A 22,587-nucleotide genomic window follows, 5' to 3' on the forward strand; every position below is an offset into this window, starting at 1 on the left:
AGACCGAAATGGATACAACATTACAAAAAAAATACCATTTCGAACTCTCTAAGTAGAGTCGTACTTGAGTTAGGATCTTACATTTTAATTTTTTAAATGTTCCTGTTTTACTATTCGAAGATTGCGACCGATCCGTTTTGTTTTACGAGTATGTTTGAATATTTCCCAGTAATGATTATGAATCTTTATGAAATCGAGGAAAATCTTCAGGCTTACCTAGTCATATATTTTGTTTGTAACTCGAGCATTTTAGTTTCTTGCCGGTCCCATATTGGTATACCCTCCTACAATTTAGGAGGGATTTAAATCTCAGGTCAGAGGTGTAGGGTTCGTAGCTTTATTTCACGTTTATAAATGCATTGTAATATGTATGCCTACTTGGAAAATAAACTATCTTCATCTTAATTTTCTTTTAGGAATAACTGTTGAAAACTAGAGCGGCTCCTTAACGACAGACGTATTAAGTGCACGTTTAGTGGTAAAATTTGTTGCTTAAAGTGATTGTTGTATAGCGGACCATCTCATAAACACCACAAAATAACGGAACCATGTAATGAAACTGTATTATATTCGTATATGGGTTAATACAATTGTCATGAGACGCGAATTGTGAGGCAGGTTCTTCATTATATAATAGATTATCTTTAATATTATCCATTATTGTATGAATAATTAATAGATAATAGCAACAATCAGGTTTCAAATACTACAAGCAGTAGGTAGATGCGCCCACGAGCGGCCTTCTCAACATTTCATGTAGATTATTTATTATATCTAAACTGCATGGTTTAAGTATTTTGAATGCACAGACCGCTAAATGTCGCGTAAAGGCGTGTCATAGCATTCCTGCATGTCCGTGTAGATCCGTCATCGCGAACACTCGAATACAAGTACCTTCAGTTTTCCACAATGAACTTTAATATGAAGGCAATAAGAATGCTGATCTGTATCTTTAAGGAGTGGAGTTATATTTCCTCTATGAGACAAGGGTATATATAAGTGAGAAATTGGCTTTAGTTAGTACCTTTTGTCCACGGAGGGAAGAAATATAGGTAGCTGAGATCATAACTTCACATTGTCAAGGTTGTCAACAATCACGGAATTCATATGAGTAACTAAGATAAGTACTATAAGTAAGTAGGTATTAATTAATATGACAAACGGTATCTCTGTTATGGATTGAAAACTCGTTTGGATTTATTTTGACCTTTTAGTTTGATCCTTTGCTTTTTTGGTAGCGTCGTCTTTTATAAGTGTTATTTAAATATTTGCAGCCGAGCGAGCTTTTCATTATATATTACCGACAATCAATAGAATTATTAGTTTTCAAACATCGAAAGCAGGAGTTTCCATTCTTTATTCAGATCATTGTGCCCTAGACTACGAGTAGAAGAGAAATAGGTAGGTTTCGTTTATTATGGTTGCAGCATAAATAAATATATGTGACCCGTTATTTTTTTTTATTAAATGGAATCGTGTTTGACACTTCCCTTGCTCTAGATAACATCAATATAAACTTACCGTTCTTCCAGCATTTCGTTGAATGTTTTGGACTTGGCCCGCGGCTGGCTGGGCTCGTTCTCCATCCGTCTCACTTCCACGCACCGCTCTATGATATGTTCTACTCGCTTCCGCCGCGAAGATTTCCAGTTGTCCAGATTCTGCGGGTAAAGTAAAAATATATGTTATAAGATTTGCACTAAATTTATTAAACCAATATATAATTACAGTTAACTTTTCTAGTGATTTTGAGAAAAGATCTTGGATTTTGGGGTTAGGCAAGATGTCACCGATACTGTTGAAAGTAGCTTGATAGCTCAGAACATTTACCCTACTGGATAGTCGTAACATAACTATAAGTAAAACTAACTTAGAAATTGGCTTAGGTACTTTCTTCTAAGAAGGCTTGGAGTATAGATACGTATACATATACGTTTGTGGGATATTAAAATAAAGCCTCCCTCAAGTTTCATTTGCTAATAAAATGTTTCTATAGATATAAAAGCCCACTAGTAATGAGTGGATATGTTTGACACCATTTTACTGCTAGGTAAATACTTATACAGTAACAGATATTCAAGCTGTAATAAAGTGGACATCGATTTTACGAATGTGCAAACTAACCGTCTTTACGATCTTACAACGTGTGAGAGCATATCAACAGACACACATACTTTGTTATAGTGTTGGTCAAGACTCAAGTCCTTTAAGTCATCTGCTTTAAGACTCAACTTAATGCTTAACCAACATTTTTTTGCGAAGTCTATCCGAAAGCTCGAGTACTTTTACTTATGTTGCGGTTAAAAGGACTCGACTCAGGACTAAAAAAACTCGGAAGTTATTTAAGCATCGAGTTGCGTAAAAACGAGTCAAGTTCTTCAAATTAAGACTCAAAAGACTCGAGTTCCTACCACTACTTTGTTGTCGTTTTGCGCCATTACGTATGCAATATGTCGGCCGCAGCTCTAGTGTGGTGAGCGTGAGGGTAGGAAAGGAATGCGGCATTTAGGACTGATTGGCTTCCAGCCGCGCAAGGACGTTGCTGCACGCGTTGCATTCGGTTCAGGGCGGGGCATAGCATGGGAGGCAGCGATTTTCTGGTTTAGTCACGATTAATCAAAAGGTTACACATAAACACCACCTCCGAAAAACCAAAGCTTTTGTAAATTGTAAATATTTCGTTTGTTCGGTGTTTGCATTATCAATAGTATCTATTATGTGACGTGGTCGTGGTTGGAACTTTATTAAAAATTATACAAATTTCATTTGAATCACGTCCCGAAAGTGAATCATGTATCACTTCTGTACTTCCAAGGTTTTTAAGGGATTGATTCAAATCTTGAACGTGATAATAAGTGATCCACTTTCGGCGTGTGATCAAAATATACATTTGATATGCTGACTGTGTGTAAGTATGAGTTAAGCTATAAATAAGGTAAACCATCCTGACGTGTCTTTTTATTGATAATTATAGAGAAACGCTTTAAAAAAAAATTAGTTTGTATTACTTTTATGAAAGCAAAAGAATGGAAATAATCGTATATGATTTATAATTGTTACAATTTGCTGCAACACTTTTCTCAAAAGTGATTTGATAAAAATACACGCAAGATCGCTTACCTTTTTTTCTAATGCTATAAACGACCTAAGTTTTTGGACCCGGGTATGTCCTTAAACTACGTCCAAAAGAGAGGTATGGGCAATGTGAATGTCATCTCGCCTTGTGTGGTAGGGCACAGCACAGCAGATGTCATTCCAGATCTAGAGCAGAGCCCAACTGGGGAAGTACCTCCACCTTACAGAAAACCGCAGCCAAATAACACTTGACCCTACACATAGTGTTGTGTTCCTGCCGGTGAGTAAGGTTGCCAGAGCTCAACGAGGGGGGTGGGGTTAGGGTCGGCAACGCGCATGTAACTCCTCTGGAGTTGCAGGTGTACATAGGCTACGGAGACTGCTTACCATCAGGCAGGCCGTATGCTTGTTTGCCACCGACGTAGTATAAAAAAAAAAGTTAAAGTATTCAATAAAAAAAAATCGTTTCTAAACTTTACAAGATACCTTCCTATATAAAAAAGCGGCCAAGTGCGAGTCGGACTCGCCCATGAAGGGTTCCTTTATGACGTATTAAAAAAAACTACTTACTAGATCTCGTTCAACATTTTACCACTTTGGAAACACATTTTACCACTTTGGTAGTGTCTCTCGCGCAAACTATTCATTTTAGAAAAAAATGATGTTAGAAACCTCAATATCATTTTTGAAGACCTATCCATAGATACCCCACACGTATGGGTTTGATGAAAAAAGATTTTTTGAGTTTCAGTTCTAAGTATTGGGGAATCCCCAAAATTTATTGTTTTTTTTTTTCTATTTTTGTGTGAAAATCTTAATGCGGTTCATAGAATACATCCACTTACTAAGTTTGAACAGTACAGCTCTTATAGTTTCGGAAGAAGCGGCTGTGACAGAATCGGACAGACAGACGGACATGACGAATCTATAAGGGTTCCGTTTTTTGCCATTTGGCTACGGAACCCTAAAAAACGCTATGTGTGTTGCACTTGCAGCAAACGTCATTCCGTGCACTTTTAAGATTCAGTTCTAGCAGGATAGTACCGTCGTGATACAGTTTGCTGCACAATTTATCTGCAGAATCGATCGCAATCGCATTTCTACGAGTACACGAGTAAATGATACAACGGTATCGCTGTGTTCAGAAAAACGCATCGCTATTGCTTATAGCCATGGAACAATTTAGAAATTCTTGTCCACAATGTTAGGGTTAGGGGTAAAAAAAGTCAGAAATGTAAGTGTTTTGAAAAGATTCGAGCTATAAAGTATTCTGACTATCGAAGAATTTTTCCACTATATTATATTTCATATTTTACGGATTAATCGAAGCACACTATACAGCTATTGGGTAACTACATGAAAGTAATTACGCTCAACGGTATTTAACCCCTGCAGCCTAGTGTGGCTACTAATTCAATTTGAATCAAATCAAATTTTGAATATATAGAGATGACATACACGATAAAAATTCTTCCCACACGACTGATCTGTTTTAGGAAATATGTCGCCGACAATGTTCTGGCCATATTGATAACATATAACCATTTTATAGAAAAGCATGGAGATGCCGACTGTACGAGAAGTGAGCGTGTCAGGAATCGCGTGCGACGGTATTTTTTTATTTCAACCTGTTATTTTCTGGTCAAACTGCAATCTTAGACCGACTGCTTGATGAGATAAACGTAAGCAGTATTAATAAGTAGGTACTTATCTTTGACGGTTAAAAACGTATTCGTTCTGAAAAAATACATTTTCTATTTATGTACATTCCCGGTTTAATCTTAATTTTTATTCTTATTTTATCTATAATTATCATAAATGTAATACCACATTAGAAAATTATAAATCACTTCTCTTTCATTATCAATTAACCATATCGAATAGAATATAATTATTAGTAGGTAGTAATCTAATGAACTTTACCTAATCAAAATATTATTAGAAACAAATGATAAATTAATAAATTGAACGCTTGTAAACTTCCCAAGCAATTCATCACTAAACATTGTTTACTCAGACCAAACGTGTCGGCAAAACATCTAGTACCAAGTGCAAATAAATACCTATGGTTTATTTACACAATATCTTGTGTTAGGCCAGATTATGTAACTAAAAATCTACCTTATTTCGTCTCTCACATGATTGAAATGAAAGTCAACTTTGTCTACCTATTAAATCTGCTCGTAATAGTAATCTTCAGTAAATTTTTAGGGCCAATTGCAGCCTGTACGGCGGGTAACACATGGCATAATTCTTTTCAATTAGGAACATATTTTGTTGATTGCTGTTCTTGGCTGTTTAACGATAGTAATATTAGTAGTGATTGCCAATCGCTGATAAGATTTAACGACAGGTTGAAAAACGATGTAATATCAATCAGCCCATTTTTTGTGTACTAACAGCGTACTGGGTGAATAATGACCAATGTGAATTAAATAATAAGACCCTTAAGACATTGTTGTTCTAATGAGGTCATTAGATAAATATAGGTTGAATGAAACGTTTGGAACGCAACTATTGAATTGGTTACTCTACTTAAGCTTTAATGATTCTTCTCAGCTGTAAAGCAAAATTGTCTTAAGCCTTTATAAGACATAAGGGTGTCAGAAATTAACAAAATTGAACCCTATCACAGAAATAAAGTGCAAAATTAGGTGGGAAATACATACATCTATTATTAGTGTATTAGAATAAATGCCATCATAGTATTCGTGTTTAAATTACCTAAACACATACTGGCTGCATTAAGGCCAGGCCACACAGGTTGCGTTTGCGTAGACGTGCACGTACGCGTCGCGTTGCGTTGTAAACAAGGAATTCTTATAAGATATGACACACCGCTTGCGTGACGTGTGCGTGACGTGCGCGTGCGCGTGCGCGTGACCTGGGGGCCTACCGGGAAAATCGAAATTCGCAAATTGCGGGGATCTTTCTCTTTTACTCTCACTAAGACGTAATTAGAGTGACTGAGAAAAATGCCCGCAATTGACGAACTTCGATTTTCGCGGTAGGCCTCCAGCACCCATTGCACCTCCGACGAGACAAACCGGCTGCGTGCTGCGTACACGCGTGCACGCAGCGGAGAGGCAACGTCGCTTCGTTGCGTGCAGTGATGACGTTGTGTTTAACGGCGTTCCCTATGAGAGGGCGAACCGAGCAGTATCGGACACGCACAGCTCGGCGCTGCATAGGTGCTGTGCGTGTAAGTACACGCGCAGCTCTCTTGTATTTATTTACAACTCGGGCGGTGCGCGTGCTGGTTTTTAATATGGATTCCGTGATAAAAGAAAAAGTAATTGAACTGATTCGTCGAATGTATTTACAACATAAAGCACAAAGACTACAAAAAATACGTTTACAGTACATATGGGGCTACTTTATAGCACTAGTGCGAGAAGTGGCATATTACGTTACTGTGTCGAACATTTAAAGGGCCATATGTACTGTAAAACGTTGTACGATACATGTGCGAATAGGTAATTCGCAACTCGTGTCGATTTAAAACACTCCCTTCGGTCGTGTTTTAATTTATCGCCACTCGTTTCGAATTTCCTATTTTTCGCACTTGTATCGTAATGTACTATTTTATTATAAAAATGTACTGTGGGAACAAATCGATTTATGTACTATTGGAATACAAGCTTAGTTTATGTATTATGAACGATTGTGCGATGAATAATATTATGTACTCTCAATTATCTCGATTGAAGAGAGACATTTTTTCCCTAATTGCAATAGCGGCATTAAATAGCTGACCTTGCATTAGTTCGAAGCAAAGGCCTTAATGCACTGCCTTCCAAGTTTTGACTCCTTGCTTCTATATTTTCAGGCAAGTTTTGACCCTAAGTCAGTTCATTTGATATCATTTGCATCATGTCGCCGTGTATAATTTTGACAAAATTGTTCAAGCAGCATGCAGCTTTTGTAAGGTGAGTATAATAACATGAAAGTAGTGTCGCAGGAGTATTTTGTGTTATAGTAAGAGGAGTGCTACTTCTTCGTCAGATAAACTGCTGTCTAACATTGGTAGTCGTTTAGAAACTAGGAAATAATACGCAGCATGCACGTACGACAGAGCTGCAGCGTGCGCCTGCGTGGCGTGTGCAGCACTCTGCAGCACTTGCGTTACGTAACCCGGTGTGACACGCTGCGCACGCAAGCGGTGTGGCTCGGCCTTTATTGAGATACTGTCATAGTCCCCTACAAGTTTATGTCTGACCATGTTACATTGTTAGTACTTACCTCGGTTGGTTATTTACTCATTAGGTCACTTATAGGATACACAGATAAAATAAAACAGTTTGGAAACAATACTGAACTAGTCCTATTAGCTAACTTTTATTAGGTACTTCGTATTTCATAAGGTATCAATATTGTCATACATATGTATATCTCCTTTCACTGAGCATATAAGCAAATATGTATTTAATTTTATTCTACACAGATTACATTTCATTACTTGCGACAGTTATCACGTATCCAGTTTCTCTAGCCAGTCGATAGTATTTAATTACGATACTTAAATGTGTTCTCGTGCTTTCGCGACGAGGCATGTTAATGTGCAATGTGCATTCGCAGATTAAGATACCAAATATAATTTAAAACGAGATAACCTTCACGCGTTTCATTTAGTGGCCGGTCGTTCGATTTTGATTTATTTTTAACGGTCAATGTTGGGTACGAGGTGTAGTTGATATTATCGGTTTTAATTATCGCAAGTGTTACATTTACCGGTTATGGTGATAGTAATAATCTTTGCTGTGTGCTGTGAGGTTTTGGGTCAAATACCCGGCCAAATCGATTTAGGCAATGTGTACTAATGAACGAATGAATGAATGAATGTGTGTGTGAGTACTAATATTACTATTGTTTAATTAGTAATAATAGCACATGCAAACAATAATAATGTTTAAGACTGTGATACGTACCTGCCTTCAGTTCAAGAAATATTATATGCAAACAAGTAGGCAATAAACCCATAGCACTATTGTCATAGCAGGTACGCGACTAAATTACATTGTTATTCCTTTTAAAAATCTCCTTAAACGCCGAAGGAACAAATGAACGCCAACATTAAAGCGAGACGGCGAATCCCTACCGGAAGCGCGCGGGCGCCATTGTATCAGCCGAAGCCTTGAGAATGCACCGGCTTCCGGAGCTTAGTCCAAAGATTTCGACTCTGTAATTGGGAAGCAAAATAAAGGTGAAATGTTGTTTCCGTTTTTAAATACTTGAGATTTAAATTTTGCATAAGGTACATTCGAAAATGTGTTTATTTTTGACACCAGTAATTTTGGTTTTTATTAGATTGCAAAAATATTCGAAGAGGTTATTGGCTTAAAAAAAGAATTGTTTTTTGCAAGCGCAGTCGCGCACCAGCCATGTTATGTAACTTGCAAATCTTATCAATTAATATTACAAGCTAATATAACCGTTAGTAAGCTTTCTTAACTGGTTTCGTTTCACCAAAATCTAATGTAAACAAGCATCCCGCAAGTTTTACCATAACCGTCCCGTTTATGAACAACATAAAAAATCAGAATAATATATCTTATTTCCAATTAGCCCCGTTCTGCACTTTCTTTCACAGAACGTTCAATTAAGGTCAGTTTAAAAATTAACCGGAAGTTAGAAGGGCTAATGATGCGCGGCTGGCATTACTGGAGAAATATTGAAGCTATACAGGTTAGACATGGTCGGAAAGGGTAATGGTATGAAACTACCATTACTGTCTTTGAGATTAATTGATACGGCTAAATGCCATAAAGGTTGCATATAAATAAGGTCCGACCGAGAATGCTTTATCTGTCTCGGCCGAGAACGAGACCGAGACCGAGATTAAATGGGATTCTCGGCCGAGACCGAGACCGAGAATTTTTTATAAATTCTCGGTCTCGGTCTCGAATAGAATAGAATAAAAAAAACGTTTTTTGCAGTCAAAATGTTTTAATAGTCGAAATTCGATGATTTATCAGAAAAAGTTATCATGATCAATTCGTAGCGCTATTAAATGGTATTTTTAGGGTTCCGTAGCCAAAATGGCAAAAACCCTTATAGTTTCGCCATTGCCGTCTGTCTGCGTCTGCCCGTATGTCACTACCATTTTACTCGAAAACTATACGATATATTTTATAACGATATATGGAACGAAGGTGTATTATATAATGTAAGTCGCGTCTTAGTAAGTTAAATAATTAAGCTGTAATAAATACTTTTTCAGGAAAATTATTTTGAATATCTTCTTATTAAAACAAAGCAAGTGCCACGAACATTCTCTCTTTTACTTGTCTGGCTTTTTGTATTTTATGAAGGTACGGAACCCTCCATTATGCGTTGCCCGACATGCACTTGGCCGGTTTTTCTAGTACGGATGTGCACAAAAAAGAGGTACAATAATCATAATTATAGATATATATTGTAACCCAAAAAAACTTATTTTTTCAGCGTTATGGTCCGTTAAATTGTGACAATGCTCGTCGTTTAACTGGTCAGTTAGTGACTTGCTACTAAGCTAAGCCACATTAAATGAAAATCAACCTATGTCTCACTCAACAACCACACCGCGATTTTCGTCAAAATTGCATAGAAGCATCCGCAAAGTTAGCATGAAATTATGTCCAATATTCCACAATAGTAATCCGCCACAGGTATTGTTTTGTACTTACCGCAGCTTTACCTTTTCCCGCAAATAAAAATATATTAAGTATCAAAATACCCAGTGTCATCTTACACCCACATAAAGTTAAATCTCAATCAATCAAAATCACAAAAAATGTCTCACCACGCGTGCGATGCAACCAACTGGTGGCTTAGAAACGGGCGCTCGTGCGCGGTAAATTCAAATCCACCAATGATAACTTATTGCCTAGTCTCGGTCTCGGCAAGAATCTCGGCCCATTTTGGCCGAGAGCCGAGACCGAGATCTCGGCCCGATTTTTGGGAATCGAGAATGCCGAGACCGAGACCGAGATCTCGGTCGGACCTTACATATAAATACGTTAATACGTTATCTTAATGCCTCTTCGCCTGTTGTCTTTTACTATAAAACATGGCCTTTGCCCTTTATACAAATGAAGAACAACACTACTGTATACAGCTGTCGCAAAAAAATAATAATTGTGCGTTACACCTTTATTGAGACACCCAAAAAAAGTCTATAAATTGCGAAATTAATGCAGTCTTATCTTTGATACACGCCTATAAATATATTGTTAGGCTATTTGTACACTGCAGCATCTCACCATATACGGCAATGGTACTCACTGACTGCCACTCCTCCTGGCGCTCCACCCGCGCGGGCTCGGTCCGCTTGGCGAGCTCGGCCCGCCGCAGCTGCTCGCGGGCGCGGCTGCCCAGATCGGCGGGCGCAACCCGCACGAACTGCAGCGGGTTCGTCGCCGGCTTCCCCGGCAACACCGCTGCTGTGTGCGGCCGTGTTGTGAGGAAGTCAGCGCTGTCTGTTGTCTGGAACAATACAAAACATATCGTTAAGTTTTAGGTTTTAAAAGTCAGTCATAGATACGAGTACGCTGTTAATAAGTGTAAGCTTTCCTTTATAAAAATCAATATTTGTCATATACAAAAAAAGCTACCAAGACGCTGGTTTAATCCCAACCCTGGGTATTGGAGGCCTTGATATTTTTTTCTTTCGTAAATAACACCAATTTTAGTTTATAATTCTTAAGGTAGGTAGTTGTTCTCCTTACAAAAACAGAAATCAAAGTATTAAATTATTTTTTAACAAGCAGAAACGTCTGCGAACGATGCTATTAAGCTTAGAATAAATTTAAAAGTGGAAAAATTACTGTCCTGGGTGTGACTTGAACTCCACCAGATCCAGATCCTCCTTCCCTCCTTGATCCAGAGGCCGTGAGTTCAAGTCTCACACAAGACAGTAATTTTTCAGTTTTAAATTTATTCTAAGTTAATCAAAGTATTATTCAGAAAACAATTTGATTTGTTTCTTAGTTTCCTTTTGACACAATAATGTTGACCTACTGTTTGAAGTCACGTAGATTTCACTTCGGATTTTATGACTTGTTTAATATGCACTGCTCCTGGAGGTCATTGGAGACCTTAATATATTAAGTTATTTGTTGAACAATGATGCCTAGTTACAACATCACACAACATCAACATCACATTGATTTTGTACTCCTAGTTAGTCCTTTTCATTAATCCTGTGACTATTATACTTAAATGTAACCATTAATAGACAGAAATCAAAAGTTTAGTAAATAATGGCAACTGGTTGTGATTTCTAGCTGATTAATGATCGAGACAATAATTACTACCTCTTCCAAATGACGGTAGATTTTATTCAAAACTTTGTTTTATTAGGCTTTCAGTTATTGCCTAGTGATGATTCTTCTATCACAATTATGCTTCATCGAAATACACCAGCAGCAACAATTGTTTTATGTTTTATTTGGGAAATAACTATTCATGAGTATGAATTAAACTATGCCAACAAACTGATAATACAGTAATTAGTAAAACCGTTTCATGGCGTATTAATTACGGAAGCATACTTAAAGTACTTTACCACATTGATATACCTACATATCGAGTTCTATTTCCGACCAAGATATAAGATCTGCTAATGGGTAAAAATGTTTATGATTTCATACAACGAGTATGTCTCAATTTATCTTCGATCAACTTTCTATGGAATTACTCTAATCATACAGGAAGGACGATATTATAGTAATGTATTTTCCGTGTTTCATAAATACTTAGGTACCTAATAATGACAGATGTACCTAACCTACTTGGTTATTTCCTTCTTCAAGATCGATAATCAGTAATAGAAGATCGAAAACAGAAGACAGATTAATAAACAGTAGCAGACGATTAGTCTTCTTCTTCCTAGGGTTTGTTCCAGCTTATTGCCACGGCTCATGGGAGCTTGGGGTCCGCTTGGCAACTAATCCCAAGAATTGGCGTAGGCGCTAGTTTTCACGAAAGCAGTCGCCATCTGGCCTTCCAACCCAGAGGGGAAACTAGGCCTTATGGGGATTAGTCCGGTTTCTTCACGATGTTATCCTTCACCGAAAAGCGACTGATAAATAATAAATGATATATCGTACATAAGTTTCGAATAGCTCATTGGTACGAGCCGGGGTTTGAATCCGCGATCTCCGGATTGAAGTTCGCATGCTCTTACCGCTAGGCTACCAACGCTTCCAGTAGGTTAATCGTCTACCTACTTGTGTTCTGTTTTTATAGCATTTTATTAAATTTGGAGTAATTAGCATCTAAGTAAAGGAAACTGTTCACAAATACAATAATGAACATAACACAAATAAGTATATCGCATTACATTACATCGTTTTTAGGACAAACTCTTTATTACACATAAGCATATGACTATCAACACCAACCATTAATTTCGAAATGCCTGAACATTTCATTCAAAATAACTACAGGTACAATTTGTTATATTCGCGATCATAATATTGTGTTACGTCGCACATACTTGTCATCAGTATTAGATCACCGTCATCAGGCTGAGTAATAAGATGATGCCATATTGCGTAAACTGTGAGACTGCTCGGTACGAATATATCGCTTGATCGATATGGATGTTTCAATATACTTAAGTAAGTAAATGGTTTACAATATGGATTAAAGGTTTCTGGGTCATTGTGTCATAATGTGATTTAATATTGGAGCCGGTGGAAATCACAGCTAACCCGATCATAAGTAAAACTCATCTAAATGAAATGAGACATTACAACTATTTGTAAGGGAACTAGGCAAGTTTCAATATATCTTCCGTATCCCTAGAAACTAGATCTTTGTTTAACTAGATACTTATCTACCTAATAAAAAGTATACACCTTTCTGTACATTTATTGTCAACTATGTGAGGTGTGCAATAAAGAGTATTGTATTGTATAGTATATTTTAGGTATTAAGGTTTCCAAATGCATGACTAATAAAAACACTTAATATTCTAAAAATTTGGGTTTAAAATTTGTAAAGTAATATTTATTTTCAGTAATTCTCGAGTCTGAATTTTCGATAGCAATAAATTACTTAATACTCGTATATCTTATAATAAATAAATGTCTATGTACACTCACTAAAAGTACAATTATGCCACGGCCAATAAATGCTCTAACTGTCCAAATTAACTAGGCATTTTAATTACTGACCACTGTACCATACAACCTTACCACCAATTACCTACTGGCGAAGGCACATATCAATAATTCTAAATTTGAACTTGAATACCCAAGCAGCAAGGTCGAATTTGCAATTTCACGGGGAAGTGATATACGTGGTTGCGATAATTATCGCTCGCTTACCATTATACAATACCGTTGGTAACGGTACAAAACTACCAGAATTATACAAAAGTCACAGTCAAATACTCGTGTGTACGGAACCATGCATTGGCCATTTCTAATAGATTTCAAAGAATCTCGTACGGCGTTCCTAGATCCTACAACTATTCATTCTTTTCCCAAACAGACTTCCAAAAACCTAATTTTCGACAATACTATTACTATTTAACGAAGTTCTTTCTTCCGGTCAAAAAAGCACTTAGATCCTCTTTTAATAAGAAATACATAGCCATAAATCTGTATAACTTAGAAAAAAAACTAATCTTAATCTCCAGAAGAAAAACATGTACACAAACAAACTTTTTTTACTGATTAAAGAAAGGAATCCATCCAAAGTTCACACTGGCAGCTGCAGTCTATTTAAATTTAGAACGAATGCAATCCGTGGACCGTTCTAAATTTCCGTTGGGTTCGGTTAAATATAGAACCCTCGACTTAGTTCAGTGTTCGACACTGCCGTTTGTCACTCGCTGGTTCTAATTTTGTTTTTTTGATTAAGAGGCCAGCTGGAGTAAAAAGCCAATTTGACTGTGCATGAATGGATTTTAAGCGCAATGACAAAATGCCATTTATTGTTTATCTACAATATTGACATAGATGTAGTAAGACATCGGAAAAGTCACAAGGTGCAGCAATCAATGCTTAATATTTAATAACCATTATAGTCAAATCAAAGAGTTTATCTTAGATTAAAATAACATGCAGCGAAGCGACATTGTATGCGATACGATAACGACGAGGTACATTTTTCAATAATCCAAAACGTCAAGGACCAAGCGTAAACTGCGATATTTCCAATGCTTTTTGCACCTTGTAGTCTTGTATTGCACATCTGTCTAGACTAGTTTCGATTCCCACTTTACAAATCATTACATATCTCTTTTAATGGACAAGTAGGAATGTGCGGCAACAGTGGAGAAGAATTCACAGTGGGGAAATATGGTCATGGCGAAAGAAGCAAAAACGGGGATCGGTTAGTTACCTTTGCTTTACAAAACAAACTCAGAATCCTTAATACTTTTTATAAAAAGAAGAAAACAAAACAGTGGTCATGGATTTCCCCAAACAGCTTATACAAGAACGAAATAGACTTCATCATGACTAATAACGCCAAAATGTTCCAGGATGTGTCAATCATACACCATTTAAACTTTAATTCGGACCACAAAATGGTTCGCGCTAAACTAAGCGGCATAAATATAAAGAGGAACAGGATGAAGCACAAGGATACTTCTTCGCTTACTTGCACTCACAATAAGGACCAACTCATAAGATATTTACAAGAGTCAATAGGAAAAGATAAGCAAGACAACATAGCAACCCAGGCAAAATATGACAAATTTATAAATATTTTACAATCAGAAACTAAAAAAGTAAATTCAATAAGTAAAAGCGTAGTTTCCACGGAGACACAACAGCTGCTACAAGAGAGAAAAAAACTACTACAAAGCAAGGAAAGTAAAGCTGACCGCCTCAAAATAGCAGACATTAGCAAAAAAATTAATGAACACATAAGAAAAGACAAAAAACTAAAAAGACAAGATACATTAAAAAAACATATTGAAAAAACCGGGGGAACAAAAAAGGCTATGAAAGAATTGAACTGTAAAAAGGATTGGATGCTAAAAGCAAAAACAAATCACGGAACCTATACAAGCAATAGAGAAGAAATGCTTAAAATAGCTACTGATTACTATAGAGACCTATACCAAAGTAACCACTCAAAAATAACGACAATTGGAAGTGACATAACAGACCCCGAGCCCATACCAAAAATATTGAAGGAGGAAATCATAAGAGCAATCAATACACAAAGAAGAGACAAGACCCCTGGAACAGACCAAATAACAAATGAACTACTAAAAGCTACTATACCGGCTATTACCCCTGCACTGACGGATATATTTAACGAAATTGTAGAAACCGAAAATATTCCTACAGATTGGACCAAATCAACTATAATTCTGTTACACAAAAAAGGAGATAAAGGAGAAATTGGCAACTATCGACCGATCAGTTTGTTATCGAATATATACAAGGTCTTTTCAAAAGTAATACTTTCCAGAATCACATCGACACTCGACGAAAATCAACCGAAAGAACAAGCGGGGTTCCGTAGCAAATATTCAACCGTCGACCACATCCATGTTTTAAAACAAGTTCTACAAAAGTACAGGGAATACAATAAAACCTACTATCTAGGATTTGTCGATTACAACAAAGCCTTCGATTCTTTAGAACATGATTACATCTGGGAAGCATTGCGTACTCAAGGAATCCAAGAAAAATACATACGCTTATTTAAAAACATATACTCCAAAAGCACTGCCCAAATCAGACTAGAAGCAACGGGAAAAGAGTTCTCTATAGAAAGAGGAGTCCGACAAGGTGATCCAATTTCTCCTAAGTTGTTCTCGGCGGCCTTAGAGATGATATTCAGAAATCTGGAATGGAATAATAATGGACTCAACATAAATGGCGAAAATCTGAATCATTTGCGTTTTGCAGACGATTTGATTCTATTCTCAGAATGTCCAGAAAATCTAGAACAAATGCTACAACAACTATCAGACCAAAGCATAGTAGCTGGCCTTTCAATGAACACAAACAAAACCAAAATTATGACTAACGGTTCACATAGTCACACCATCATGGTAAATAAGGAAAAAATAGACTATGTTGACGAGTATGTATACTTGGGTCAGCTAATAGCGACCAGTGATACTATGGCTAAAGAAATTGATAGAAGAATTGCCAACACTTGGAAAAGATTTTGGTCACTTAGTGAAGTAATGAAAAACCAAGACATGCCAATAAAGGAAAAAAGGAAAGTCTTTAACACATGCATCCTTCCGTGTTTAACATACGGTTGCCAAACATGGTCACTAACTGAAAAATTAACCAACAAAATTAAAGTATGCCAAAATGGAATAGAGAGAAGTGTAATTGGAGTAAAAAGAATAGATAAAATAAAATTAAACAAAATTAAAGGTATCACCAAATTCAAAGATGCGAACAAAGTATGTAAAACACTAAAATGGAAGTGGGCAGGACACATGATAAGAGAAAAAACTGATAAATGGACTAGGAAGATAACAGAATGGTGCCCAATAGGTTGTGAAAGGAACCAGGGTGGCCAATGGAAACGCTGGGAAGATGACCTCAGGAAAGTGGCCGGCCCAGGATGGACGAGACTCGCAAGAGATAGGGAGAAATGGAACTCTTTAGAGGAGGCCTTTGTCGAAAGACAAGCTGTTGTTACAAAACTCAGTCGTCGGAAAAGAAAAACCTAATATTGTTATCACTGTAGAACAGCAATAAAGGCTTATTTTATTTTATTTTATTTATTTTACATATCTCTTATTTCTAAAAGTACTGCTCTAGAGTTTGACTTCTAGAGAAGTTATAGTTGAATGTGCAGCTCGTGAAATACAGCGGGAATCAATAACCGCTAAACCGATTAGATAAAATTTGGTATAGAGATAGTTTGAGTTCCGGGGAAGAACATAGGATAGTATTAACCGTTAAAAAAATCAATTAAAAGTGAAATGGAAGGTGTAAGTTTGCACGGGGAATCAATAACCGCTGAACCGCTTTTATACTATGTCGGTGGCAAACAAGCATACGGCTCGTCTGATGGTAACAGGTCACCGTAGCCTATGGTCGCCTGCAGTTCCAGAGGTGTTACATGAAATCTACGTCTACATCTTTGATTTATTTGAAAATGGTATTAACCTAAGAACCTAAACTTAAACGATTATTAACCTCAGACGTCGGCGACGCTAAAACCCGCCTGCATCAAAAATCTGGGTGGCTCCACTTCTTAAATGCATCTTATGGCTTGTGCAAATACGATTATAATACAAGAATCTCGGCATTTATATTGTACCAATGTTTTTAAACAAACTCGTAACATTTAAAACATACCACTCGCGTCGTTTGATAATCAATTAAAAAAACCTACAAAATTATTCGATCGATAATTCATGTTTCCTTATTAGTGTTCAGATTTGAATGTATTAAATGGCTATCACATGCTATCGATGAAGGAAGAAGAGCAAGTTAAAGAAGATGTATAAATGCAATCTAACTAAGGGTATTGTTAGAAAATTAATACTTTACCAATCAGGCAGTTAAGTATCCGGCTTGAGCTCCATCAATATTCACTCGTGAAATAACCAAATGACGACACACTATGTATATGACTTTTTTCTAAATAGCCCTATAACTTTTAAAATTACTTTTGCCGTTCTGTTTGACGCAACGAGCGTGTGCGATGTGCAGCCGAGAACTAGCTAACTTTCGCGGGTTTTCCAAGCATCTAGCGGGGAAAGTACTCAAGTAATTACTAAAACGGCATTATTTTTAACGCAGCTGACCAATACCATGTTGCTATTAATTGTTAGTGTGATAAGAATAATCAAAAACAAATCTTATTGCGAACGTGATATGATAGGTTTTAATTAAAGCAATATACACTTTTTACAGGTTGCGTGTCTCCAGTAATTATTCGGATAGTTTGAGCAGTCAGCTATTCGTCTTAAATTATGGTTGATTGGTTTTGCCATTGTGGTTGCAAAGAGGACATCGGTCGGCCATGGGCCCTTGACATCTGTCAAATGTCTTGTACAAAAAGAGAGCAAAGTTTGATGTCTTTGAATGCTTATTTTTGAGTCCTGTGCTAGCGAAATATTCTATAATTTAGAATCTTGAGCGTAGTAAGGGACTTAAAAGCGCACGAGATGTAAATAAATTTAATCTCATGTTAGTACACACGACTTTTCACCAGAGCAGTAAGAACATTTTTTAGTCATCACTTTTTCACCCGTGTTTTCTTAATGCATTCTAACAATAAACTTTAATTATTGCAATAAAACATGAAGTTTTAAATTTCATTGAGAAAACTGTTCAATTGAGAAATATTTTTTGAAGAAAATAGTACGACGTTTTTTAATACAGTTGCGAAAAAATAAGAAAAACAACAAGTACTTTTTTATGCATGTTCTATAAGACAGAAACAATTGTAAATATAAAATATATACTATAAGTATTGTTATTTACGATTGTTTGTGTATCGTATATTTTAATTGTATGAAAACAATATTGAATGTTGCCTTTGGAAACTTAAAACATTCTTGCAGTAAGACAAAACGCCTCTGCTTTGACAAGCGTTTCGGCAGCTATTCCGTTCCATTCAGACAACTTATTAAGAACGGTTTTTCAATATTCAATATTAAAAAATAAACGTGTTGTAATGATGAAGAGGTAAGTAATAAATAACATATGAAATATGCTTATATTTATTATTTTTACATTAAGAATGGGTTTTTATGTTGATTACGACTTTTAAAGGAAACTAACATTAACACTCATCAATAAGTAGTTTTGAACTCGCTAAACAGCTACGTAAAGTAGCACTTTTTGAGCAACTGTATTAAAAAAAACTTTTTAGGGTGCGTTTGGTATTGCTGATACTACTATTTGTATGTTTTTCAGCCTCTTTCTTTTTGATAACGATGGGAAATGGATAGAGCGAATATAATCTAAGTATTTCGAACCTGTATTAGGCCCATCATGTAGAAATGACATTCGAATGTCACTTTGTCTCACTCATTCAGCAAAATCGCATTTTGCTCACTCTTTTTAAACAGCAAAGTACCCTTGTTCGAGCTGCTGAGGTGAAAAATATAATACCTCGAACTAACAAGTGATTGAAATTTTACACATTAAGAATGCTACTAAGCGCTGGTGGCCTAGCGATAAGAGCGTGTTCAAACCTCTGCTCGTATCAATGAGTTTTTCGGAACTTATGTACGAAATATCATTTAATACTATATTTATCAGTCGCTTTTCGGTGAAGGAAAACATCGTGAGGAAACCGGACTAATCCCAACAAGGCCTAGTTTACCCTATGAGTTGGAAGGTCCGATGGCAGTCGGTTTCGTAAAAAGTAGTGCTTACGCCAAATCTTGGGATTAGTTGTCAAGCGGGACAAGGCGACGAAGAAGGGAAGAAAAATGCTACAGGTGAGCTTATGCGGTCGCAAGAACAGTCGCATAAGGTCCTCTTTTTAAAGAACGAAAATAATGAATGCTGAGAAGCGCTAACTCTTGTTTGATATTTCCTTTAATCGACACTACCTCTTCTTCCTCCTGCCCTTATCCCACGTTATGTGGGGTCGGCACAACATGTTCTTCTCTTCCATTCTCCTCTATCTTTCGTCACCTCAGCACTCACTCCTTTCTTTCTCATATCCTCTTTCACACAATCCATCCATCGTTTTTTGGGTCTACCATCCGCTCTCCGTCCATCAACATTCATTCCTAACATTATTTTTCCTATATGGCATTCATCCCTCCTCATTAAATGCCCATACCACGCTAACCTACCACTCCTTATCTTCTCCGATACCGGTGCTACTTTCAAACTTCCCCTTATATACTCATTCTTAATTCGATCCTTTCTCGTCACTCCACACATCCATCTCAACATTCTCATTTCCGCTGCGTGCACTCTTCTTTCATCCGTCACTTTCGTCGCCCAGCATTCTGATCTATACATTACAACAGGTCTCACGATCGTCCTGTAGATTTTCCCCTTAAGTTTAAGGGGCATTCGAGGATCGCAAGTTGTTCCAGAGACCTGTCGCCATTTCATCCATCCCGCATTTATTCTATTTTTCACGTCACGGTCGATGTTGCCGTCACTTTGGATCAATGACCCAAGGTACCGGAAATCGGAGCAGACTGGTAGGGATACACCGTGTGGGATACAGGGTGCTTCCTCCTGTATGTTCGATGTCAGAGCATCCATAACCAGGAGGACCAAATACGGACTTAAAGCTGACCCCTGGTGTAAACCTACCGCCACATTGAACTTGTCGGTTAATCCAGCTTCAGACCTGACGTGAGTACTGGCTCTATCATACATGGACTGAATAAGCCGCACATACTTCTCTGGCATTCCTTTTTCTCTCATAGCCCACCACAGAACCTTACGGGGGACTCTATCGTATGCCTTTTCCAGGTCCACGAACACCATGTGTAAGTTCTTTTGCGCAAGTCTATATTTTTCGCACAATTGGCGAAGTGCAAATATGGCGTCCGTAGTTCCCCGGCCCGGCATAAACCCAAATTGGTTCTGTGTTACCTCACTTTCTTCTCTCATTCGTCTCGCTACTACTTTTTCCCATATCTTCATACTATGTGACATGAGCTTTATTCCCCGATAATTGTTACAATCCTGTACATCACCCTTATTCTTAAAGATGGGCACCAGCGAACTGTTGCACCATTCATCAAGGATCGCTTCTTCTTGCAACAACTTATTAAAGAATAAAGTCAGCCACTTCCATCCATCCGCTTTCAGAAACTTCCATACTTCCACAGGTATACCATCTGGCCCAACCGCTTTCCCATTCTTCATACCTTGCACTGCCAACCTTACTTCTTCTACAGAAATCTCTTTCACCATACCTATGTTACATCTATCATTTTCTAGCACTCCACTCCAATCATTCTCTTCGTTCATAAGTTTATTGAAGTAGTTCTTCCAGCGTTCTTTTATGCTTTTGTCATCCGTCAAAATCTTTCCTGCTTCGTCTCTCATACATTTCATATGATTTATATCTCTTGCATTCTTCTCTCGTTCTCTTGCTGTTCTGTAAAGGTCTTTTTGGCCTTGGGGGCTCTCCAGGAAATCGTACAATTTATCTTGTACCTTGGCCCTTGCGATTGCTATTGCTTTCTTCGCCTTCTTCTTACTTGTTAAATAAGCTGACCTCTTGATTTCTTTCTCTCTATCGTTCCCCTCTTCCACCTTTTTCCATTCTTTAAAAGCATTCTTCTTTTCTTTCAGAATCGTTCGCACATCTTCGTTCCACCACCATGTATCCCTATCAATCTTTCCTTTCCCTTTTGTTTCCCCAAAAACATCCCTTGCCACACTTCTTAAACATACCGCCATTTCATTCCAGCAATCATTCGCTCTCATCCCTGTCATGTCACCCATTCCTACCATTTTATCGACTATTCTTTTTCTAAAATTTTCAGCTAACTCCCTATCACTCAATCTATGCCATTTTGTTCTAGGTGGGGGCTTCGAGTTCTTTTGCAAATGTTGTACTTTAAGATTTAAGTCTAGAATCAGTAACCTATGCTGGGAAACTAGGCTCTCACTGGGTATTACTTTGCAGTCCTTAGCCGAATGTATTTTACTCCTTCTTAGAAGAAAGTAATCAATTTGGGTAGAGTGGTGGCCACTGCGGTATGTAATCGACACTACCTATGGTGATAAAACTATAAGTACTTCCTAACTGTTTAAGGTGGTCTTATTTATATATATACTTTATTGATTGCATATCATTGGAATAAATGCAAACCGTATCGGGAAGCTCTAAGATAACGTATCTGTACCACGTTTATTCAATAACAATAAATTAAACACATAATGTAATAAATTATGTTGAAGCACGTTGCTCAAGTAACATAATTCCGAACTTGCTTAACTTAATGGACTCTGTAATTCCACTGTGCCCTTCGTTTATTGGTTTCTACATTTACGACTGACATTAATGTTGAGATTGACATTTGAAGTTTTGATTAATTCTCCGCTTATACAGGCTGATTTGGTTATGTCAGACCATGCTCTGAGAGTTGGATATTATTTTGAACAACTTTTATTATGGAGCCAACCCAAAAATCGCGGAATAAAATCTGCTGTTCCATAGAAAACATTGACATGTAATTCAGCGAAATGTATAAACAGCAATTGTTTTTCCACGATTTCGGGGTTGGCTCCATAATAAAAATGGTTAAGTATGACACACATATTCACCCCTCAAGAGTATGGTCAGACATAACAAAATCACCCTGTAATTCTGTATACAATTGTCTCATGAATTATATTACGTCTTTTTTTACTAGCCTATTACGGTGTCCCACTGCTGGGCAAAGGCCTCCCCTAGTCATCCACAACCCCCAATTTAGTGCCTCTGCCGGCCAGTCGTTGAGAAAGATATACAAGTCGTCCTGCCATCTCCGTCTGGGCCTGCCGCGTCCGCGCCCTTCTTGTGGCATCCACTTGGTAGCTACACTAGCCCATCTGTCTGGATGCATGCGGCAGATGTGACCGGCCCAGTCCCATTTGAGCCTAGCAGTCT

General features: G+C 37.3%; 1 protein-coding gene across 4 annotated transcripts in view; it reads right to left on the minus strand.

Moving 5' to 3' along the window:
* Positions 1–22,587, minus strand: part of LOC133534426 (LIM domain only protein 7) — a 204,097-nt gene that overhangs the window by 46,410 nt on the left and 135,100 nt on the right. For all 4 annotated transcript variants that reach the window (XM_061873533.1, XM_061873531.1, XM_061873534.1 and 1 more), the window contains 2 exons: positions 10,339–10,539; positions 1,522–1,661 (listed from right to left, as the gene is read on the minus strand). In XM_061873533.1, the coding sequence (XP_061729517.1) occupies positions 1,522–1,661; positions 10,339–10,539 (341 nt within the window). The remainder of the gene's footprint in view (positions 1–1,521; positions 1,662–10,338; positions 10,540–22,587) is intronic.

The sequence above is a fragment of the Cydia pomonella genome, chromosome 2 (genome assembly GCF_033807575.1).
Source record: "Cydia pomonella isolate Wapato2018A chromosome 2, ilCydPomo1, whole genome shotgun sequence".
In the NCBI taxonomy this organism is placed as follows: Eukaryota; Metazoa; Arthropoda; class Insecta; order Lepidoptera; family Tortricidae; genus Cydia; species Cydia pomonella.